The sequence below is a fragment of the Falco rusticolus genome, chromosome 9 (assembly GCF_015220075.1).
Source record: "Falco rusticolus isolate bFalRus1 chromosome 9, bFalRus1.pri, whole genome shotgun sequence".
In the NCBI taxonomy this organism is placed as follows: Eukaryota; Metazoa; Chordata; class Aves; order Falconiformes; family Falconidae; genus Falco; species Falco rusticolus.
In genome coordinates, this window is record NC_051195.1 from 41,112,112 (window position 1) to 41,130,258 (window position 18,147).

Below are 18,147 nucleotides of genomic sequence, written 5' to 3' on the forward strand. Positions count from 1 at the left end.
CCCCAGGGGGCCACCCATCATCTGCAGCCCCTCACACCATGGCCAAGCTGCAGAGTGAGGAACAACACCCCAGAGCTGCCCAGCACCGGGCACCACGCTTTGCTTTCTTTCACTGTTGACAAAGAAACACGAGCAGTAACCTTGAAACTGGTCCCAGCACTGTCCTCCGTGGGCTGGGGCCAGGGGCAAGGGGGAGCAGACAGTGCCAGGGCTAGGGGGCATGCCTGGAGCTGCACAGACACAACTGAATTCTTCTGCATTTTGCCCCCCCCTGTCCAGGGAGGACGCAGCAACAAGCCAGCAGGGCCACTGGGCAGCCTGGCACGGCGGGGCAGCCTCTGCCAGAGCCACAAACAAACCCCCAGCCAGGGCTGAGCCTGCAGCCCTCTACCGAGGGTGATCCTGCTTGCTGTGGCCTGGGGAGCTGCCTGGGGGCCAGAGGGTGGGGCAGCAGCAGGAGGAAAGCCTCCAGGGGAAGGACAGGGTGTCACCACAGCTGCCCACTCAGTCCCAGCCCAGCGGCTCATAGACCCTTGTCAGGGGGGCAGGAACCCAGCTGGGATGGGGGCTGCACTCACTGGCAGCAGAGTTGAACACTCCCCTGTGACACAGGGCATCTCCTCGCCACCCCCTTGGCTGGATGGCAGCAGGAGGGGACGCAGAGGGCAGCAGCAGCACTGTCCCAGCATCGTCTGCATGCCTGGCCTCATGGGGGTCCCTCTTCAGGAAGAGCTCACCAGCACCACGATTAGCCCTTCCAGCAGGCAAACAGAGAATGCAAACCTGCCTTTTCCACAGCCAGTCTCATTTCTTTCCTCTAAAATATGAACCCAATTTAAAAAAAAAACAAAACTACAAACCGTATGTAAACATTTAAAAAAAACCGAGAAGGAATAAATCACTGGACACAGCATGAGCAGAGGGGAAGGATCACCTGCAGGCTGAGCAGCAGGCAGGGACCAGGGCTTGACTGGTGCTCTGGTGGTTACAGCCGCTGGATCCCGACAGCTCCCGCAGCCAGCAGGGGTCGAAGCACAGCCAGTATGGGCAGCCCCAGCAGGAGCACAGGTCCCTCACAGCAGGGCTCTGGTCCCTCTCTCGATGAGCCCCACAGGTCAGTTTTGCTTCCCTTTGGTCAGTACGTTGTAAACTACAGAAGGCTTCATCTCTGCAGAACGGAAGGAGGGAGAGCGCAGCCAGCTCGGCGCTGAGCGCTCTGGAGGAGGCGGCTGCCCAGTGCTGCAGGCAAAGGCTTTTCCTGGCTACGATGCCACAGGGTGGGCGCCTTCGCTCATCTCTCCACTGAGCCTTCAGTCCAATTTCTTGGCAGGTTTCCTGCTCTTCCACACCACAACGGTTATAAAAATACCTACCAGAGAGAAAGCAGATTCAGCCAGAAAACATTTAGTTATGGGTACTTTTACAATACATTGTAGTGAGAAACAGATCCTCAGCAGAGTGAGCAAGAAACAATTCTGCTGTCCAGAGGCTCAGACAGCCAAAGTTACACATGAACACATGCCCCGAGAGCCTGTGCCAGGCTAAGCTGCAGCAGTAGCCACAGTGTCACAAGTGTCACACGTTAGCTAACCCGCTAGCAACCCTCTTCTCTCTTCCTAATTTAGAAGCTTCTAATTAGAACAGAAACAACACTCACCTATAAATAGCAGCAGCAGCAGCCCAGCCACCATGGGGATGATCACTGCGTACTCCCTAGGCAAAAAATACTGGTGGATCCCATGGTCACTGTCGATGAAGGGCTGCAGGAGACAGAGCGGCATCAGCAGGTGGGCACAGCACCAGGGCCAGTTCCCGACACCTGCAGACTCGTGGTTTTGAAAGCAGGATGGAAATTCCAGGTGTGAGAAGGCAGCTAAAAAAAGGGTGCCCATACCTGCCTGTGGCTCAGCCCACAGCTGCAGGGGCACGGCAGTGGGCGGGCAGACAAAAGGCAGCTACACAAGGCCAGAACAGGGGTCCCACAGCCCTGGGGTCACAAGGTGGGCATGTCTGCCCGCACGCTTGGTGCTGAATGCAGCAAATCCCCGGACTCCCTGCCCTGCAGGCGGGAAGCAGCTGCTACCGGCTCGGTTTCACAGTGATCCTGCCAGGATCCCTCTGCGGAGGCCGGTGGGAGGCTTTGGACACTAGAGAGCAGTGTAAGGGTTCCTACACAGCAGTGCGCACACCTACATGCTCGTGGCACTACCAACAGCATAACTATGTATTGGGCAGGAGAATAAGCAGACGCAAGATGGGAATTCAAAACTCTTGAGAGGTTAGAGGGGAAGCTGCCAGGAATTCAGGCATCAGCCCAAGGCTAAACCAGGCCTCTTTTACCTGGAAAGCTCGTGAGATGTTTCCTTCCAGGAAGAAAACCGCTAATGTCTCCAGCTGATGTCCTCAGAACTGGGCAAACTATCAGGCTCACAATCACTTTTCCAGAGCTCTGCATTCCCTAAACTCTTCTCCTCCCTACAAGGCTCCAGATCTGGTAAGCGTCATCTCCTACCAGAACCAGGAATCTGGGGGACTGCAAACATGGATACGAACACCTTCAGAGGCACCAGGCTTCAGCTCTCTCGAACCTCACTCTGACACTGCCCGGGACAGCCTGCCTCAGAGCAGCCAGGCAGGCAGCACAAATGAAGCTTGGTCTCACCCAGGGCAGGGCAGATGCCCCCAGAAGGGGCAAGGGCTGTGCCAACAGAGGAAGCGCTGCCCTGGAATTTTTAACCCGGAAGCTGGCAGGGCAGAGTCCTTCAGGCACCGGTGCACCCAGCCAAAGCCCAGGCTAACACCCGAGCGTGAAGTGACAGGGAGTGACTGCGATTACAAGAGCCAGAGGAGAGTCGTACCAGCACGATGATCCAGAGGGTGTAGTAAACAAAGAGAAGGAGGCTGAAGGCAACCAAGCCGAACCCAACCACCTGGTCCGTTGCTGTGGCCTGCAAGGGGAGAGAGCGCGGGGTCCGCGTGCTGCAGCATCTGCACGGGGACGGGCACGGGCACCTGCTGCCTACTCGGCCGCAGGCCAGGCGGACGCACCGCTGCGGTAAGGGGAGAGCCTCTGCGCCGGACAGCGCCCGCGGCGGGGCCCCGCTGCCGGAGCACGGCCGCCCGGCCGTACCAGCCCACGCCCCCGCAGCATCGACAGCCGCCGGCCCCACGCTGCCCCGGCGAGGCCCCGCGCCGGTTCTCGGCCGCGCTCCAGCCCAAACTCCCCCCCGTCAAGGGGCCGAGCAGGGGCTACCGCCTCCGGAGGGGCCCGGGGGCCGCCGGGCCGGGCCAGGCCAGGCCGGCAACGACCCCACTCACCATGGCGATCGCCAGCACCTGCCTGCCCCCCCGCCAGCACCGCCCTTCCGGGAGCGGCCCCTAATCAGCGCGCCTCGCGTCAGCCCCGCCCTCCCCTCGGCAGCGGGCGGCCAATCAGCGGGGGCGGCCTGGGGCCCGCGGCATTGTGGGTAGCGTGGGCAGCTGGGGCGGGGCACGATAGAGGCGCAGTCCCGGGGGCGGCTGGCCTCCGACGGAGGCAGCTCCGGCCTGGAGGGGCCTAGCGCCAGGCCCGGCCAGCGCGGGGGCAGCCGGGGCAGCAGCAGCCCCAGCCGGGGCGGCCGCGCTAGACCCCGCCTTAAGTTGGTTGGGAAATAAATGAAATTCGCCGAAGCTCCGCCTCGCGCCGCCGGCCGGGGGAGGGGCTCGGGGCGGCCCGGTGCCGGGAGAGGCCGGGCTGCTCCGGGGCTGCCCCGCCAGCATCGCCCGCCTGGCGCCTGCGAGTGTCGAGGGCAGGGGCGGTCCTGGAGACCGAGCGGCTCCAGCCCGGCTCCTGCACCAGAGATGCTCGTGTCCTGCGACGCAGACGTTCCCACTCCCCCCCCCCCCCGGCTGCAGCAGGAAAAAAGGGGAAAGTCTGACCAAACAGCCGAGGGACACATGGCACCGGGGCTGTGGGACTCAAGGATGCAGCTTATCGGAATGTGCAGCTGCAGCTTAGCGAGGGTGGGGAAGGCAAAGCCACCTTCTCCCGGGGGCCTTGGTCCCCTCTACCCTTTGCATGCATCACTAGCACAGTACCCGGGCACCGAATGTGGCTCAAACCCCCGTTAATGGGATCGCCAGCCTGTGGTGGAAGAGGAGGGGCTGCCCCCGCATAAGCCGTGAGGGGCTGGCTGCAGGCATGCCCTGGAGCCCTGCAGCACCTTCCCCAGGCCACCCTGGCAAGGCAGCCCCACACAGGGGTGCCCAGCACTTCTGCAGCGGCGCAGATGGGGCTGTTTTCAAGCACAGCCTGGGCTTGGATGCAGTGTTCGGGAACACGAGACATTCTTAGCGACTCGGACCTGCTCACCTGCCTCCTGGGTTGCAGGCTGTTGCTTCCCCTGGGCTTGTGCTGTGTTGCCAGCTCCCCTCTCCAGCCCTTCTCTCATCAGTAGCGAAGGGCTGGCAGGGATCTCCACTCCCACCTGCCAAGGAAATCCTAGAAGACAAAGCCAAGTCCTATTCCAGGGCCCTGCATGCCAGCAGGCCCTGTCTCACCCTTCTGCTTCCTCAGCAGATATCTAAATACATTTAAAACAAGAAACAAAGCAAGAAGAATCAGTGTGAAGTACCAAAAACCTTTATTTTGTTTTCCCCCAAACCATAACAACATTTGACATTATAGTGATTTTCCTCATATATTTGTTATTTCTCTACGTTAGGAACCAGATACAGAAAATACAAACACGATCTGTTGAATCAAAGACGGCACAGCATTCCGTTAGAAAAAGAAACCAAAAAACTAGAGGAGCAAGATAAAAATGGTGAAAAATAGTCATTCCCTCCAGCCCAAACTTTCCAGAATCATCATCAAAATAGAGCAGTGGAAGTAGCTTCTCTTTCTAAACGCACTTCTGCTTTAAGAAAAAAGTTAGATTTATCTTTAGATTTCAAAGTAAAAAAATGTTAAACTATCTTTCAAGCAATTTTGGAAGTTTGCATAGACCCATTCCCTTTCCAAAAATATCAGCGATCTCTCTATATCCAATATAAATCAAGTGCGCGCCTCATCGGAAGATCACCAAGCTCAATTAACTTCCAAGAAAATAAAACACGATCTCCCCTTCCCCTCCCTCCCCCCACAAAAATACAGGCTCTACCGTTATTCCTTGTGTTTGAGGTGTTATGAGGCTTAGCCACACCCCTCGCTCAAAGCTTCATCCAAATTCCTTTCCATTTCCCAGGTTTCATCCAAATTCCTTTCCATTTCCCAGGTTTCATCCAAATTCCTTTCCATTTCCCAGGTTTCCACGTGGCGATGCAACGTGGAGCTGTGGAGGGCATCAAGTTTGGATGGCGTGGGTGGGCTGACGGACGACGCAGCTCTCAGAAGGGAAGCAGGGGGGAATTTTGCGCTCATCACGCCCCCCCCCCCCGACCCCTAAAGCAAGGAAGTGGCTTTTCAAGGACAAACACGTGCACCAGGCAGTGTTTGTAGGAACTTGCCCCTGGGGACCAGCCTTGTCCACAGGGCTCAGTCACCAGAGCAAGAACTCATTCAGCTAGAGACTAGGTGGGGTGGCAGGGGATGGGGATGGAGGGGCAGGGGGTGAATTTGCAGCTCCCGGGTAAGGCAGCGAGGAGGGGAGCAGGGGGGCCCCTCGCCAGGAGGGGTGTTTAACCTAGGTGCTCTAGCGTACCTGGAGTGAGGTTTTCCCAGAGGTTCACAACAGCGTGTGCAGAGTCCAGCTGCACAGCCACCAGTTTAAAAAGAAACAGCAACGACAAAATAAATAAAAAGTCAACCCCTCCTATTAAGATGAGAATGAAATACGCATTCTTCAGGTCTCGGTCTGGTTCAGAACCCTCTAAAAACTGAAGCAAACATTTAAAAGGGCTTATTCACTTTCTGCAGGGGGCAAAGTGATGTGGAAATGGCAGGGGGGGAAGATCACATGCCTGCTGCCCATCACACCGTGGGCCAGGACAGCATGAAGGCCCCCATTTAAAGTGCCGACCACACAAAAGATGACAGTGGAGGAGGAACATCCTTCTCCCCCTTTTTCCATCACAATTTCCAATTGAAATCCATCTCTTTCACCAAGTCAAACTAAGCCTATTCTTTTGGACATTCACTCAGTTTATACTGTTTTAAAAAAAAAAAAAGTTAGTAAAAAAAAGTACACTGAATCTCCCAACTCTTTGCAATGGGCTTCCACCAACTAAAGGTCCAGAAACTGGGAAAGCAGAGTCCACATGTTTCACCCAGCCCCCAGACTGGAGCAGAGAGCCAGCTCTGCTCTCCAGGGTCAGCCAGGCACGAGCAGCCCTGCTCACCAGCATCACAGACCCAGGGGATGCGAAGTCTTGCCAATAAGGTCCTTTCACTTGTTTAAGCCACCTCTGAATCCCCTGAGAAGGGAAATAATGTGGGGAAGAATGTCCCCCCGCTCAGGCCCCAGGAATAAAATATCAATGAAACAATAATGCAGTCCAAAAAACACCAGCCTGCTGGGTTTATAAAAAAAAAATTCAATAAACTTCACGACAAAGAAAAACAAAAACCCAAAGGAAACTAGCCAGCGGTTTGGGTCTGGAAACTGATTCACTTCTTAAATGCTCAAAATCTGACAAGGAACAGACGGCAGCAATGCCACAAGGAAAAAAGTGCTCATGAGACGCAGCTTCCCAAGGGATGGCAGCGAGTCTGTGGGACAAGTGATCCCACTTCCATCACCACTGCCTCGTATGCCCACCACTGGCCAGGGACCACTGGGCATCGCTCGTGATGGACATGCAGCAGGAGCTCTACATGGGATCCAGAAACAGGAACAGACTGCTGCGTCCTCCCTCTGGGTCTGCTCTGGGTGCTCCAGCCCTGGCTGTGCTGCACTAGGCTGAATAACTAGGGCTGCTTTCTTATTCAAAACGAGGGGTAAAAGAGCTAGAAAGCTACATAAAGACCAGGATCTGTGGAGTCAACAGCGACATGGAGACAAGGAAGAGATATCCTAAGACACACAGTTATCAGAAACACAAGCAATGATGTGCCAAGCCTCTGGAAGAGAAGCCAGAGACATGCCCAGGTTGGCCACAGCTACGTGGTGGAGCAGGTTATACCTCTGCCAGCCTGGGAGGATGAGACCAGCTTTCTGAAAAGCTCAACTGCTGCTCCTCTTGCTTTGTTGGGAAGAGACTCCTCCCTCTGTCCCACTGTGGGTTTCATGACATGCTGAGCTGCCAGCACCTTGGAGCAGCCGACTCTTGCCAACGGGAGCCCAGAAGAAAGCCCTGGGTTCCCAAGTGCTCTGACAGTGACTGCCATTGTTTTTCATGGGAATAGAAGCAGAGCAGCAGCAGTGAGCTGGGTTTTGGCCTCCTTCCTGGCTTATGTTTGCTCCTTTCAAGTCCTGGTTGGACCCGATTTCCCGAGGGGCTTCACTGGCCTCTGGGGGGGCTGCAGATGCTCTGTGCTGGGGAGCAGCCTGACCCTCAGCTCTGCACAGCCAGGGCAGGAACACCCACCACCGTCTAAGCCTGCTTCTGCCCTCGCCCTGACCTGAACAGAGGGTAAGGCCAGGCCTGGCTTTCTGGCAGAGCCCCAGGGAGAGAGAAAAGCAAGCAGTTCTCCCCTTCCTGCAGACACGCAGCATCCCAGGAACTGGGCAGGATGCTCACCAGCCTGCTAGCAAGTGCCAAACCTACCCAGACTGAATGAGGAAGAGATCACCACTGAAAAACACCAGCAAGTGTGAAAGAGCTTTTGTTCTAGACAGACTTAAAAGATCCAACACTTTTCCCCTACATTAAACCAAACCAAGGTGGCGTTGTCTGTACCCTCTTCTTACTCTAATCCAAATTTAATTCCCTTTGAAGGGCAAGGGTGAAAAAGATCCATACCCTATATGTGGTCGGTCCAAATACAGAAAGAAACCTCTGAAAGAGACAAACTGTCAAAACAGAGTAAGCAGCAGTATAGCTTTGCCACACTGCCTAGCACCCTCCCCATGCAGCCACCCTTAGCTAGTAGGGTGGAGAGAAAAAAAAAATATCAAGGCCCTTTCATTCCTTGTTTCTCATTCTGCCAAATTCCCTTTTCCAGTAGCTCATCTGCATGCATTCTAGCCACAGAGACCACAATTAATCTTTCCCCCCCACCCCCTTTAAAAAAAAGGCTTTACAATAACTAAGAATTTGAAGAACAACGCGATCAGTTACAAGTCTTTCTTGGCTGAATGGGACAAGTGTGTGCCTGTGTGCGTGCGTGCACACGTGTGTCAGAGCAGGGCATGCTCCCAGCCAGGCCCGGGAGCGTGCCACTGCTCCAAGCGCATGGCCGCCGAGTGCCATCACAGTACACCAGTGAAAGAGGAAAGGGCACTACACAGAAATAGCTTATCGGCTGAGAGCTCTGTACAGGAAGGGCTGCAAGCACAGCCTGCTGACGGCCCACGGCTGGAGTCTGCCTAGATCCTCACTTGCAGTTCAGCTGCCAGGAGAATCTGTAAGTGGGAGCTGAAAGGGACTGACATCTCTGCCACACACTGCAAGGAAAAGAAGGAGCTAAAGTGTCAAACAACTGCAGAAACCAAACCCAAAGAAGAGCAATTGAAAGATCAACCAGAAAACAGTTTGAAGCCTTGTCAGAAGAGTTCGCTTGCCACGAAGCAAGTAAGAACTGCTGCTGTGGCTAACGCAGCAGGTAACACCCATTCTACCTTTGAAGGCAGAGACAGTGGCTTCTCCCCAGCCCCAGAAGAAACCAGCTCAGGCATAGATCCCTGCTGACAGGGCAAGAAAGGCCAACCAACACAGATTCCCTTACTGGCCCAGGCCAAGAGAAGCAATTGTTAATCACTACCACAACAGAGAGACCACTGCAGTCAACTGCATCCTGCTCTGGCCCAGGGGAGGACTATCAGATAACCAGATTCTTTTCACAGTCCAAGAAGGGCAGTTCCCTTCCTGCACCAAAAAAAAAAAAAAAAAAAAAAAGAGAGGCTTTGTATTCCAAGCTTCAACAGTGACTATTTGCTGAATCAGTCCAGCAAACAGGGACTATGCTCCTGAAACAGCAAGTAGAAGCCTCCTCCAGGTAAAATCTGGAACCTCTTAAAGTGCTCCTGCTAATGCTAATAGATGAACACTGCCCTTCCATGCCCAGCAGTGGAAAGGTGTAATGCAGTTAGTGGTATAACAAGCATTAGCATTTAACCATTTATCAACTCCCATCTGGATTGCGGTAGTTTTCTGAAATGCACTTTTGGGAAATATTTCCTATGAGAAGGGGATGTTTGGGGATTTGAGTGTAGGAAAGTGAAGCGTACACCATAGCATACCTCGTTCAATAAAACCATTGCCTTGGAAGGTAATGCTCCCTTGCAGAGTCAGTGGAATAAAGCATCCTGCAAGTGACTGTTTCACTAACAAGCAGCTCTCTGTTTGGTTAGAATATTTTCCCCATTCCCCCAGTGGTTTGATGAGTTCACAGTGGTATAACCCGATGTTTTGGGGAGACAGAAGCTGATAAGTCCTCTGCTGCAAGTGAATGGGTGGAGCGAGGGATGCAGATGAGCAACATCCTCTAGGACTAAGGATAAGCCCAACAGACACCTTGCGTCTGATCAGAAACAGGGGGAAGGCAGGCACTGGAAGAACTGGGAAGTGGAGAAGGGTAATGCCAACGCAGGGAAAGTGCATGATCTGGAGTGGTCTTGGAGTAGTTCTGCAGTGCAAATGTATGGGGAGGGGCATGGAGAAATCCCTTCTGGAATGCTGCATGAAGAGAGGTAAAGGTTGGCATCCATGTGGCAGCGGACTGGGTAGGGGGCCTGCTTCCAGCAGCTCTACCCTGTTCTTCACATTTAGTGGGTTTCAATCACCACTGGCTCGTAAACTCCAGATGAGACCCTGGAGAGGCAGAGGGGAAGATAATGAGAAAGCCAGGTTATTTTCCTCAGTCACTTAGAGCAAGCAAGTTCTCACTCGGAGCTCTCCACTCACGAACACTGCCCTCTAACCCCACACAAAATAGTGAAAATAACGAGTCAGTCTGGCGAGAAATCAACACTCATAATACAAAACAGACAGCTACGTGGCAAACTAACACTAGAGGACTTGAAAGAGCTGCATGTAACACATGATTCCTTCTGAACGACAGAGGAAAGCAGGGAGTATCCTGCACAAAGAGCCACTGTTCCTGGCTTTGCTGTGCTCCCAGTTTTGTCACCAACTTGACACATCTTTGCAGTACCATTATTGCTTTTTTGTTTTTAACTTCCAAAGGTGGTATGAAGGCTCAAATGCGACTAGCCAAGACACTGTATTAAGAGCTATCGTGGCAAGAAAAAGTTTTATTGGTTCAGAAGTCTTTTGCGAGAGAACAAGCCCTGGACAATAACGGAGGAGGCAGGGCAAAGGGACAGTAGCCGGGCTGCTGCAGTTCTGCCGCAGGCCAGCGGGAGGCAAAGCTCCCTGCCTTTGGTGGGGCGCAGGAGCAAACGGGAAACAACCTCTACCATTTTGTCCTTTTACTCCTTACTTCTGATTCCTGGATTCAGAGGGATTACATTATCCCTCTAAGCTCCTGCTGAGAACTGCATTCCTACCCCAGTGCCGCTGTAGCCTGTCACCAAAGGGATCCCAGGGGTGTCAGTACTGGAATAAAGACACCATGTAGCACAGTGATGTTTAGAAATCTCTCCTGCTGCAAAAGGTGAAAGTTTCCCGAGTACAAAGAGCTAACTAATCTCTGTGGAGCTCCTCCATCTGCCAGACTTTCAGGAAGCCTACCTGTTTCCCAGCTGAATACCACTCAATGTAGTTGTTCCATCTCTGCTCACAAACAACCTCAGGTTACTGTCTGCAGACAGAAAAGGAAAACAGACATCAAACCCCAGAACTACCAACGGCTCCCAGGTGCTCCCCTCCCAGAAGCATTACACAACAGTCAGCACGGGAACAAGTGTATCTCTGTGAATGCATGTGCACACTTTCTGGTGTCCCTACAGTAATAGCGTCCTCCGGAATTCCTTCTATTGCTCTGAAGGGGACTCTCACCTACAAATCAACCAAAGCATTAAGCTTTGGAAGAGTAAATGCAGAGAAATTCACTGATACTCCACCAGTAGCTGCTTTTAAGGCAATTCTATTGATGCAATTTCTTGGTCAGCTTAGACACATCTGAACAGATGAGAAGTGGGGACTCATGCTGCTTTTGTAGGCTCACTGGAGGAGAAAGTCAGCCTGTTCTGCTGGTGAGAAATGGCTATATTCAGTCTAGTTTTAACCCATGCTGAGTGAGGTGTAGATACCCATATGGTAAGAGTGTTGCTGTGTGCAATGATTTCAGGTGATTAATGGTAGAAGCAAGAGTAACAAGCTCAGATCAAGTTCAAAACTTATCAGAAAACCTCAACTAGATGAAAAAGACTGATGTATAAGCTAAACTGGAAAATGAAAACCAATACATTGATATTATTAGTTTTGTCTTAACAGATGCTGTGACTGCAATGGAGAAACCCCCTTTTTAGGCTCTCATACAGACCTGATCACCACCACACTATGACCCATCTTTCTTCCCATCTTTTTGCAGAGGCATGCTGCTTCCCCTCCAGTTGTGCTCTCCTTTAATAAATACCCTTGAGCTGAGCTGACCCCAGATGAAGGCCACTTGAGCAGTACAGACAGCTGATGTAACTCATTTCCACTGCACTGAAGAGTAAATACTTTTCCCCCCTCTCATCCCGTATGTCTGAGCTACTGTTCAACCTCTGCTGTACTCTGTAGAACAGCAGCAAGCACTATGTCCTAATGGATGTGCAGCTCTCAAAATCACATGGTTTGTTTATCTACCACAGAAACACCTAGCAAGCACTGAAAGCAAATTTCTGTCAAAAGGGGAAGTGAGTCCATGGCAGATCAAATCTTGACTGTAAAAGCCTGGCAGCCTTGCTAAAGGAACAGCTAAGACATCCACTTTGAGACTCCTCCTCTCACCTTCAGTATTGCTGACATCTGTGAAGTCCTGACTCTGCATTATTTTCTCCACTATATCATCAGCATCGATCCTGGTGTCATCCACTCGGGTTGGGTGACTCTCCACTGAATCCTTTTTCCTCCTGGGGAGAGAAAATAAAGGGAAAACTTACTCAGCTTTTCAAGACCCAGACTTTCATATACTGCTTTTCATGTCCTGCTTCTCTTGGCAATAGTCTCCTCCTCAGCAGCTACAATCCAATCTACCGCTGCATGAGAACAAAGGAGTGGATTCTGTCTCGCCTTCCCAGAGAAGGGGCTTTGCTCTACAGTTCTTACCGGGAGGGTCTGTCCAGTAGAAGGGCTGGTCTTGGGGGGCGGGGTGGTTTCTCTACTTTGTGATCCCGCTCTCCCTCAGGACACTCCACAGTCATGCTCAGCCCTCCGGATGCACTGCTGCTGGTGGAGGTATTCCGGCGATGGGTCAAGTCGGACATACTAGAAGAATGTGAGTGCTCTGTGCTGTAACCTGCAAACACCGACTGATTACAAACCAGATTTTCTCCCCTTCCTGGCAACACAGTTAACAGGCAGGACAGCTTCAGACTAGCATTTCTGCTCCCATATACAGAGGTTTAGACATATATCTGCGAGCTCATCAGCAGACTAAACAGGAGACTGATATTACAGAGGAGGGAGAGAGACATGGCTACATATCACTCTCACAAGAGCTCATTGCAGGAAAGTAAAAGGATGAGGCCAGTGCCAGCAGAGCTGTGTGGATCAATGGTTACCAGAGATCTTGGACTGCTGGCTGGCGTAGCTGGAGTTCCGCGAGTGCCCTGAGTGGAAGACTTCCTCTGGGCTGGACAGGTTCTGATCTGGTTCTTCTGGGACACCTGCCAAAGAACAACAGGGCACTCACACTGTAACCAAGCAAAAACATTTCCTGCTGATCATCTTGGACTGAAGGCTGATCATGGGACACTAGATTAAGGAAAGGGCAAGTCTGTTGGCAGAACCCTGCTGTATAGGCTAGCCCAGAGGTTAGAAGCAGCGGGAGAGTAGGAAAGACAATAATGAGCTTCTCTGTCAAGTTTATCACTAATTCTAGCATCCAGCACCTGAATTTACAAGCATCTCTGGGGGCTTGAAGGATCTAGAAGGACAAGTAGCGTCTGAAGCTATCCATAGTTAAAAGCATTAAGACCAAGGAAGCATCAAATGGCCACTGGCAGTAAAGTACTACAACCTCCATTTGAGTGCTTCTCCTGTTACTACCTTTCCCTTTCTATTACTTGTGAGAGCGCTCATGACACTTAAATCATATCTGAATTTGATACATCTGCTCCTTTGCTATCACCCCTGCTTGTCCCTCTTGCAGGAAGCTTATTCAAAAGTGCACAAGTGTAATGCATTAGCCAGCTTTTTAAGAAGAGCACTTGTACAGTGTGCTAAGTCACTGAGGTGATGAGACTAGAGTGCTATTTTGGTGCAGTGTGTCTGCCTGCACATTTGGAATGTGCTGGGAAGGAAAAAGAAGCTATGGGAAAATGCAGTACCCTTGAAAATGGGCTCATACAGAAGCCAAAGAACTCTGCATCAGCAGCTGGAACAAGGCCATCAGACCTCAAACCAACCTCTAAAACCTTCAGAGGAACTTTTCTAGAAGATAAGTGAGCAACAGAAGAGCTGAGTGGAGAACACTGTTAAGTGTCATTGAACACAATGGAAAGCAGGGATGAGTGCAAAGCATGAATTATTAAATCCCCAGCAAAAAGAACAAATTGCTTTATCTCCACTACCAGAAATATGCATGTGGCGAAGATTCATCCTTCCTCTCGTCAGTTACACTTAATAGATGGTTTTGTTTTTCTCAAGTTTTCTTAATGAGCAGAGGGGTGAGGATGGGTGCCAGAAAACATGAAAAATTAAGAGTGTATGTGCTTGCAACTGCAGGGAAAAACAAGAGTGTCCAGGCACAGCCAAGCATTGCATGGCTCCAGGACAGGCATTCATACCCGAGCTGAGAATGGCAGTTCTTGGCTTAGTCTGACGCAGAGAGCCAATTGTGGCTGAACTGCTGCTGCTGCTGCTTGAGGTTCCCTCGCCCTTACAGGTCAGCTGCAGGGTAGAGTCCTGTCCCGGTATGGTGATGGATTTGGCAGTGGAAGGAGGCCTGTAATCAGAAGTGAAGAAGGTTACAAATTGCCAGGCAAGGACCAGGAATCACCCCACTGCTTTGGCAATTTCCACTCTGCTCTGTCAAGAGGATTCCCCTGCCTGCCCCTACCCTTTGTGGCAGGGGGAAGCTGGCAGCCCCCTAAGACTAGCAGCACAGCGTGATGCTGGATTTTGTTTTCCTACATGCAAGACTCGGTTCTTCCCTACCTCGTACTGCACTTGGACTGCACTACAAGAAAAAGCAAGCTTCTGAGGTAAATTAAGGCAAAAAGGGACCATTCAATCTTTTATACAGGACAACAGGCTCAGAGCCTGCACTATCCTCCAGAAGACCATCCGGAGCTATTCTTTTCCCCCAACACGTGTCTGGTAGCCAGCTGGCTTCACAAACAGGAACCAGTTTGCTGTTGTCCAGCTTTCAGTTCCAGCACCCTTTCGTCACACCTTTCTGACTCAGGTCAAAAAGAAAACTTTTATCCCAGCAACACTATCTCCCTATGAGAGTACTTCTACAATGATCAAATAACCTTTCCGTTTTTTTAACTGACAATTAAACTCCTTTTCAGTGAGACTAAAGTGTTTTTCCAGCTGTCAAAATTATTTTTCTGGTTATTCTGCGTGCTCTCAACATCCCTTTGTAAATGCTGACTGCAGGGCAGAGCTGCAAGTGCCTAGAGCCCCCTCCCTTCCTCCAGAAGTGTTTTTGGGTGGAAGCCATGGCATGTGCAGCATGGCAAAGTGAATATTCCTGTTGAAGCCTTAACCTCCCTGTAGCCTGAAGTCTGAACTGGAACTAATGGATCATATTATGCTTTTTAAGTGAGGAGGGAGAAAGAAAAACTTATTTGTCTCATTTAGAGCTCTGAGGGAAGACGCTACATGAGAGGACCTGTGCAGTGTTTTGGGAGAAAGAATAAAGGACTGAGAATATTTTACATGGGCAGCCAAAGAGCTATAAAGGTTTCAGGAAACCCACAGCATGCCTTTGCCTGGAAAAAATCCCTCCCTAATCACGTTATCAGTGATTTATATGCACAGGGGTACTTCGGGGACTTCACTTCACAGGTTAATAAGGCCTTTACAGCTTTAATCGAGCAAACTGTTCCTGCAGCAGCTGTTGGAGCAGCCTGTGGGTCTGCCCGCTCAGGCTGCTCAGCCCCACTCTATGACACCTGGGAGCAGAAGGTTCATCTGAGAGCTGCAGAAAGTCAGTGCAGGGAAGTGATGTCCCAGCACAGTTTAATTCCCGCCTAACCTTCTAATGAGCACCATTTATCAGAAGTTCCACTGATCAAGGACTATTCTACATGTAAAACTTCCATTTTTAGACATTTGCAAATCATCAACATATAAGAAGTAAATGGGAATGACTGCAAAAATCATCTAAGAAAATTAGGAGGTCTGACTTTCAGACTGACCCTAGTTACATTAAATGGATATTTATATCCAATTCTGTTATGATTTTCAGGTTCCCTAACAGTGGGACTTGCCTCCATAGTGAAAGAGCAATGGTATTTTTTTTCAGACATATTATTGCCAGACATTCTAGTACCCTAGATTTAAAACATCTGTAACTGTTAAAAAGTTATGGTTTGAGATATCCAAAACTTCTTTATTACACTTCCTTCTCAAGCAGAACTATTTCAGCATCTGATAACACGGCATTTAGGGTTTGAAAGTCTCAGAAAACACTGTAGCACTATGAAAAGCCACTCACAAAAGAAACCTACCAAAACCTGTGCAGCATTTTATAACAAGAAAGCAGGCTAATTTATACATTTCAAGCTAGCTCCTAAAATTAGACCTTTTAGCCAAGAGTATCACTGTACAAGAGAGCCTCAAGGCAAAGCTTTCTTCTCTCATACTGTTGGAAGTCAACACAAAATACTTCTATCAGCGCATAGCAGTGCTGCTGTGTACAGTCACACACCTTACAGCACCCTACGGCAGGCTGGCTTGGACTGCAGAGTCTTGCAATGCTATACTGCAGCATGAAGGCAGATGTTGCTAGTATATTTGTTAGGATTCCCTAACAATTCTTTAAGCAATAGAACTGCTTCATAGCTTATCTGTACTTATTTCCTATCACAATGCATTAAAAAAAAAAAAAAAAAAGGCACTACGTCACTGCAATTTCTTTGCTAAGTAATACAAAGTGTGAACCTAGGTCCCTGTAGAAAAAAAAAAAAAAGGGAGAAATAAAATGTTTCAGCCTTGCAGTATTTTTGTTGCTGTTTCAATTCAAGATCGTTATCCTGTGTGGTACGTGCTGAAGTGTGTCCATTTTCAAGACTGTTTTCTTCACTGACCTTTCCCTTCTTGGAGGTCAGTGAAACCAACGCCAGAGCTATGAGAAACACTACCCTTCACATAAAGCATGAAGTTTGTCATCAACACCCATTCCTTTCCAAAACTTAACTGACACTAGCAGAAAATACCGTGCGCACCCAATAATCAAGCTGGGAAAACCAGAGCAGAGAACAAACCAATTAACAGCACTGGCTGGCTATGCTGTTCTGGCTGGTTCAAAGATCCAGACCACCAGTTTCAAGCTTTCCCCTGTACTTCCCAATATCGAGGGCATCTTTTCCCCCTCCCCAACAATTTCAGTCTCCAGCAGAGAACTGCGAAAGAATCAGGTGTCCTGGTCTCCCCAGAACAGGGACAAGTGCCCAAAAACTCACGTTTTGAAGCAGGGATCCCCCGAGAGCAGGGACATTCCAATTGTGACCTGGAGAGGGGGGAACAAGGCACATCATTAGCCACGCTGCAGCGAGCTCCTCGCTTCACAACAGCCAGGAGGTCAAGGGCTAGGTGTAAAGATTAGCAAGACCTAGTTCCTTTCCAAAGGAAATCAGCTTCAGGGATTTAGCAAGGTATTTCCCTCCCTGCCCCAAATCACTGGCATCGGTACCTAACTCCCAGCTGCAGTGGCTCAGCAGAACATCAGCCTGGCCACCCTGACAACACACTTAGAACTTTCTTCTCCTCCTCCTGTTCATAGTTTCTTTGATGACAAAGAATGCTATCGAGGGTCATTGCTTGGCCAAATGGATGCCAAGATATCAAAGGGCAACTCTGATAATGGAAAGCTTCCCAAGTCAGGCTAGCAGCATAAAAGCAAAATCCTGTCTCTGTACATAACAGGACCTTATCTCAGGCCTGGCACTGCACTTTGGCTGTGATCTTTCTGAATTCAACAGCAGATTTCTACTGTGGCAGCGCTAGTTGCCGTACCTTTAGGATGGAGTTGTCCTGTCGGGTGTTCTTAGTATCATAACCTTCCAGCAAGCAGCAACGGACAGTGGATCCGGAGCCTGCAAATTCTGCCAGATTTAGATCAGCAAAGCCCAACTGTAGCCAAGAAAACAATGGAGGGGAAGGGGAGAGAACAAAAATTACTCAGCAAAGGGATACATGGTGTCACACAGACCAAAGGAAGAGAGCGCATCTGTGATCAAGGGCAGAAACAGGAGCCAGTACAGGGTCTTGTGGTGTGAAGACCCCCTACTCTCAAGGACAGGCAGGGTCACATTCCTAATCCCAAGCCAGGTGGACACTCTGAGGCTGCCAGGAAGCCAGACCCACACGGAGGAAGGATGTACAGTAGTGGTGCTGGCCAGGACAGCGTTAACCAGCCCATAGCCGTTGCATAACCAAGGGCATGGAAGGCACTAGGTCAACGATGTGGAAAAAACAGAATCGCACATACACAAACATAATAAGGCACTCTTTGTATCAGGCCATCCCAGAATGCAGTGGAGCATGTGAACCGGGAGGTGAAAGGATATTGTTACAGAGGAAAATGACACTGTCCTGAAAAACAAAACTGAGACTCTCAGCACAGCATGCTGGAAGTTCAGAGCCATGCAGCAGTGCATGTGCCTCACCGGCACTGATGCAGCTGCTGGGCTGGGGAACTCCTGGAGCAGTTTCCTCAACACCGTTAAGATTTAACTAGCAAGTGGTATGTTTGACAGGCAGAAGGGAAAAGAAATATTTGAA

General features: G+C 50.5%; 2 protein-coding genes across 6 annotated transcripts in view; both read right to left on the minus strand.

The window, feature by feature from the left end:
* Positions 1 to 857: 857 nt before the first annotated feature.
* Positions 858 to 3,412, minus strand: DPM2 (dolichyl-phosphate mannosyltransferase subunit 2, regulatory). Its single transcript, XM_037399953.1, has 4 exons — positions 3,319 to 3,412; positions 2,859 to 2,948; positions 1,658 to 1,760; positions 858 to 1,369 (listed from the first exon to the last, which is right to left on the minus strand). Exons 1-4 carry the CDS (start codon positions 3,319 to 3,321, stop codon positions 1,311 to 1,313), a joined length of 255 nt encoding a protein of 84 aa, XP_037255850.1. The 5' UTR covers positions 3,322 to 3,412; the 3' UTR covers positions 858 to 1,310.
* A 1,187-nt stretch (positions 3,413 to 4,599) lies between these two features.
* The window catches only part of FAM102A (family with sequence similarity 102 member A), a 38,686-nt gene continuing 25,138 nt past the window's right edge, over positions 4,600 to 18,147 (minus strand). For all 5 annotated transcript variants that reach the window (XM_037399940.1, XM_037399938.1, XM_037399936.1 and 2 more), the window contains exons 5-12: positions 17,380 to 17,496; positions 16,827 to 16,873; positions 13,980 to 14,137; positions 12,753 to 12,857; positions 12,298 to 12,487; positions 11,980 to 12,101; positions 10,774 to 10,843; positions 4,600 to 9,891 (exon numbers count right to left, since the gene is read on the minus strand). In XM_037399940.1, the coding sequence (XP_037255837.1) occupies positions 9,846 to 9,891; positions 10,774 to 10,843; positions 11,980 to 12,101; positions 12,298 to 12,487; positions 12,753 to 12,857; positions 13,980 to 14,137; positions 16,827 to 16,873; positions 17,380 to 17,496 (855 nt within the window). In that variant the 3' untranslated portion in view covers positions 4,600 to 9,845. The remainder of the gene's footprint in view (positions 9,892 to 10,773; positions 10,844 to 11,979; positions 12,102 to 12,297; positions 12,488 to 12,752; positions 12,858 to 13,979; positions 14,138 to 16,826; positions 16,874 to 17,379; positions 17,497 to 18,147) is intronic.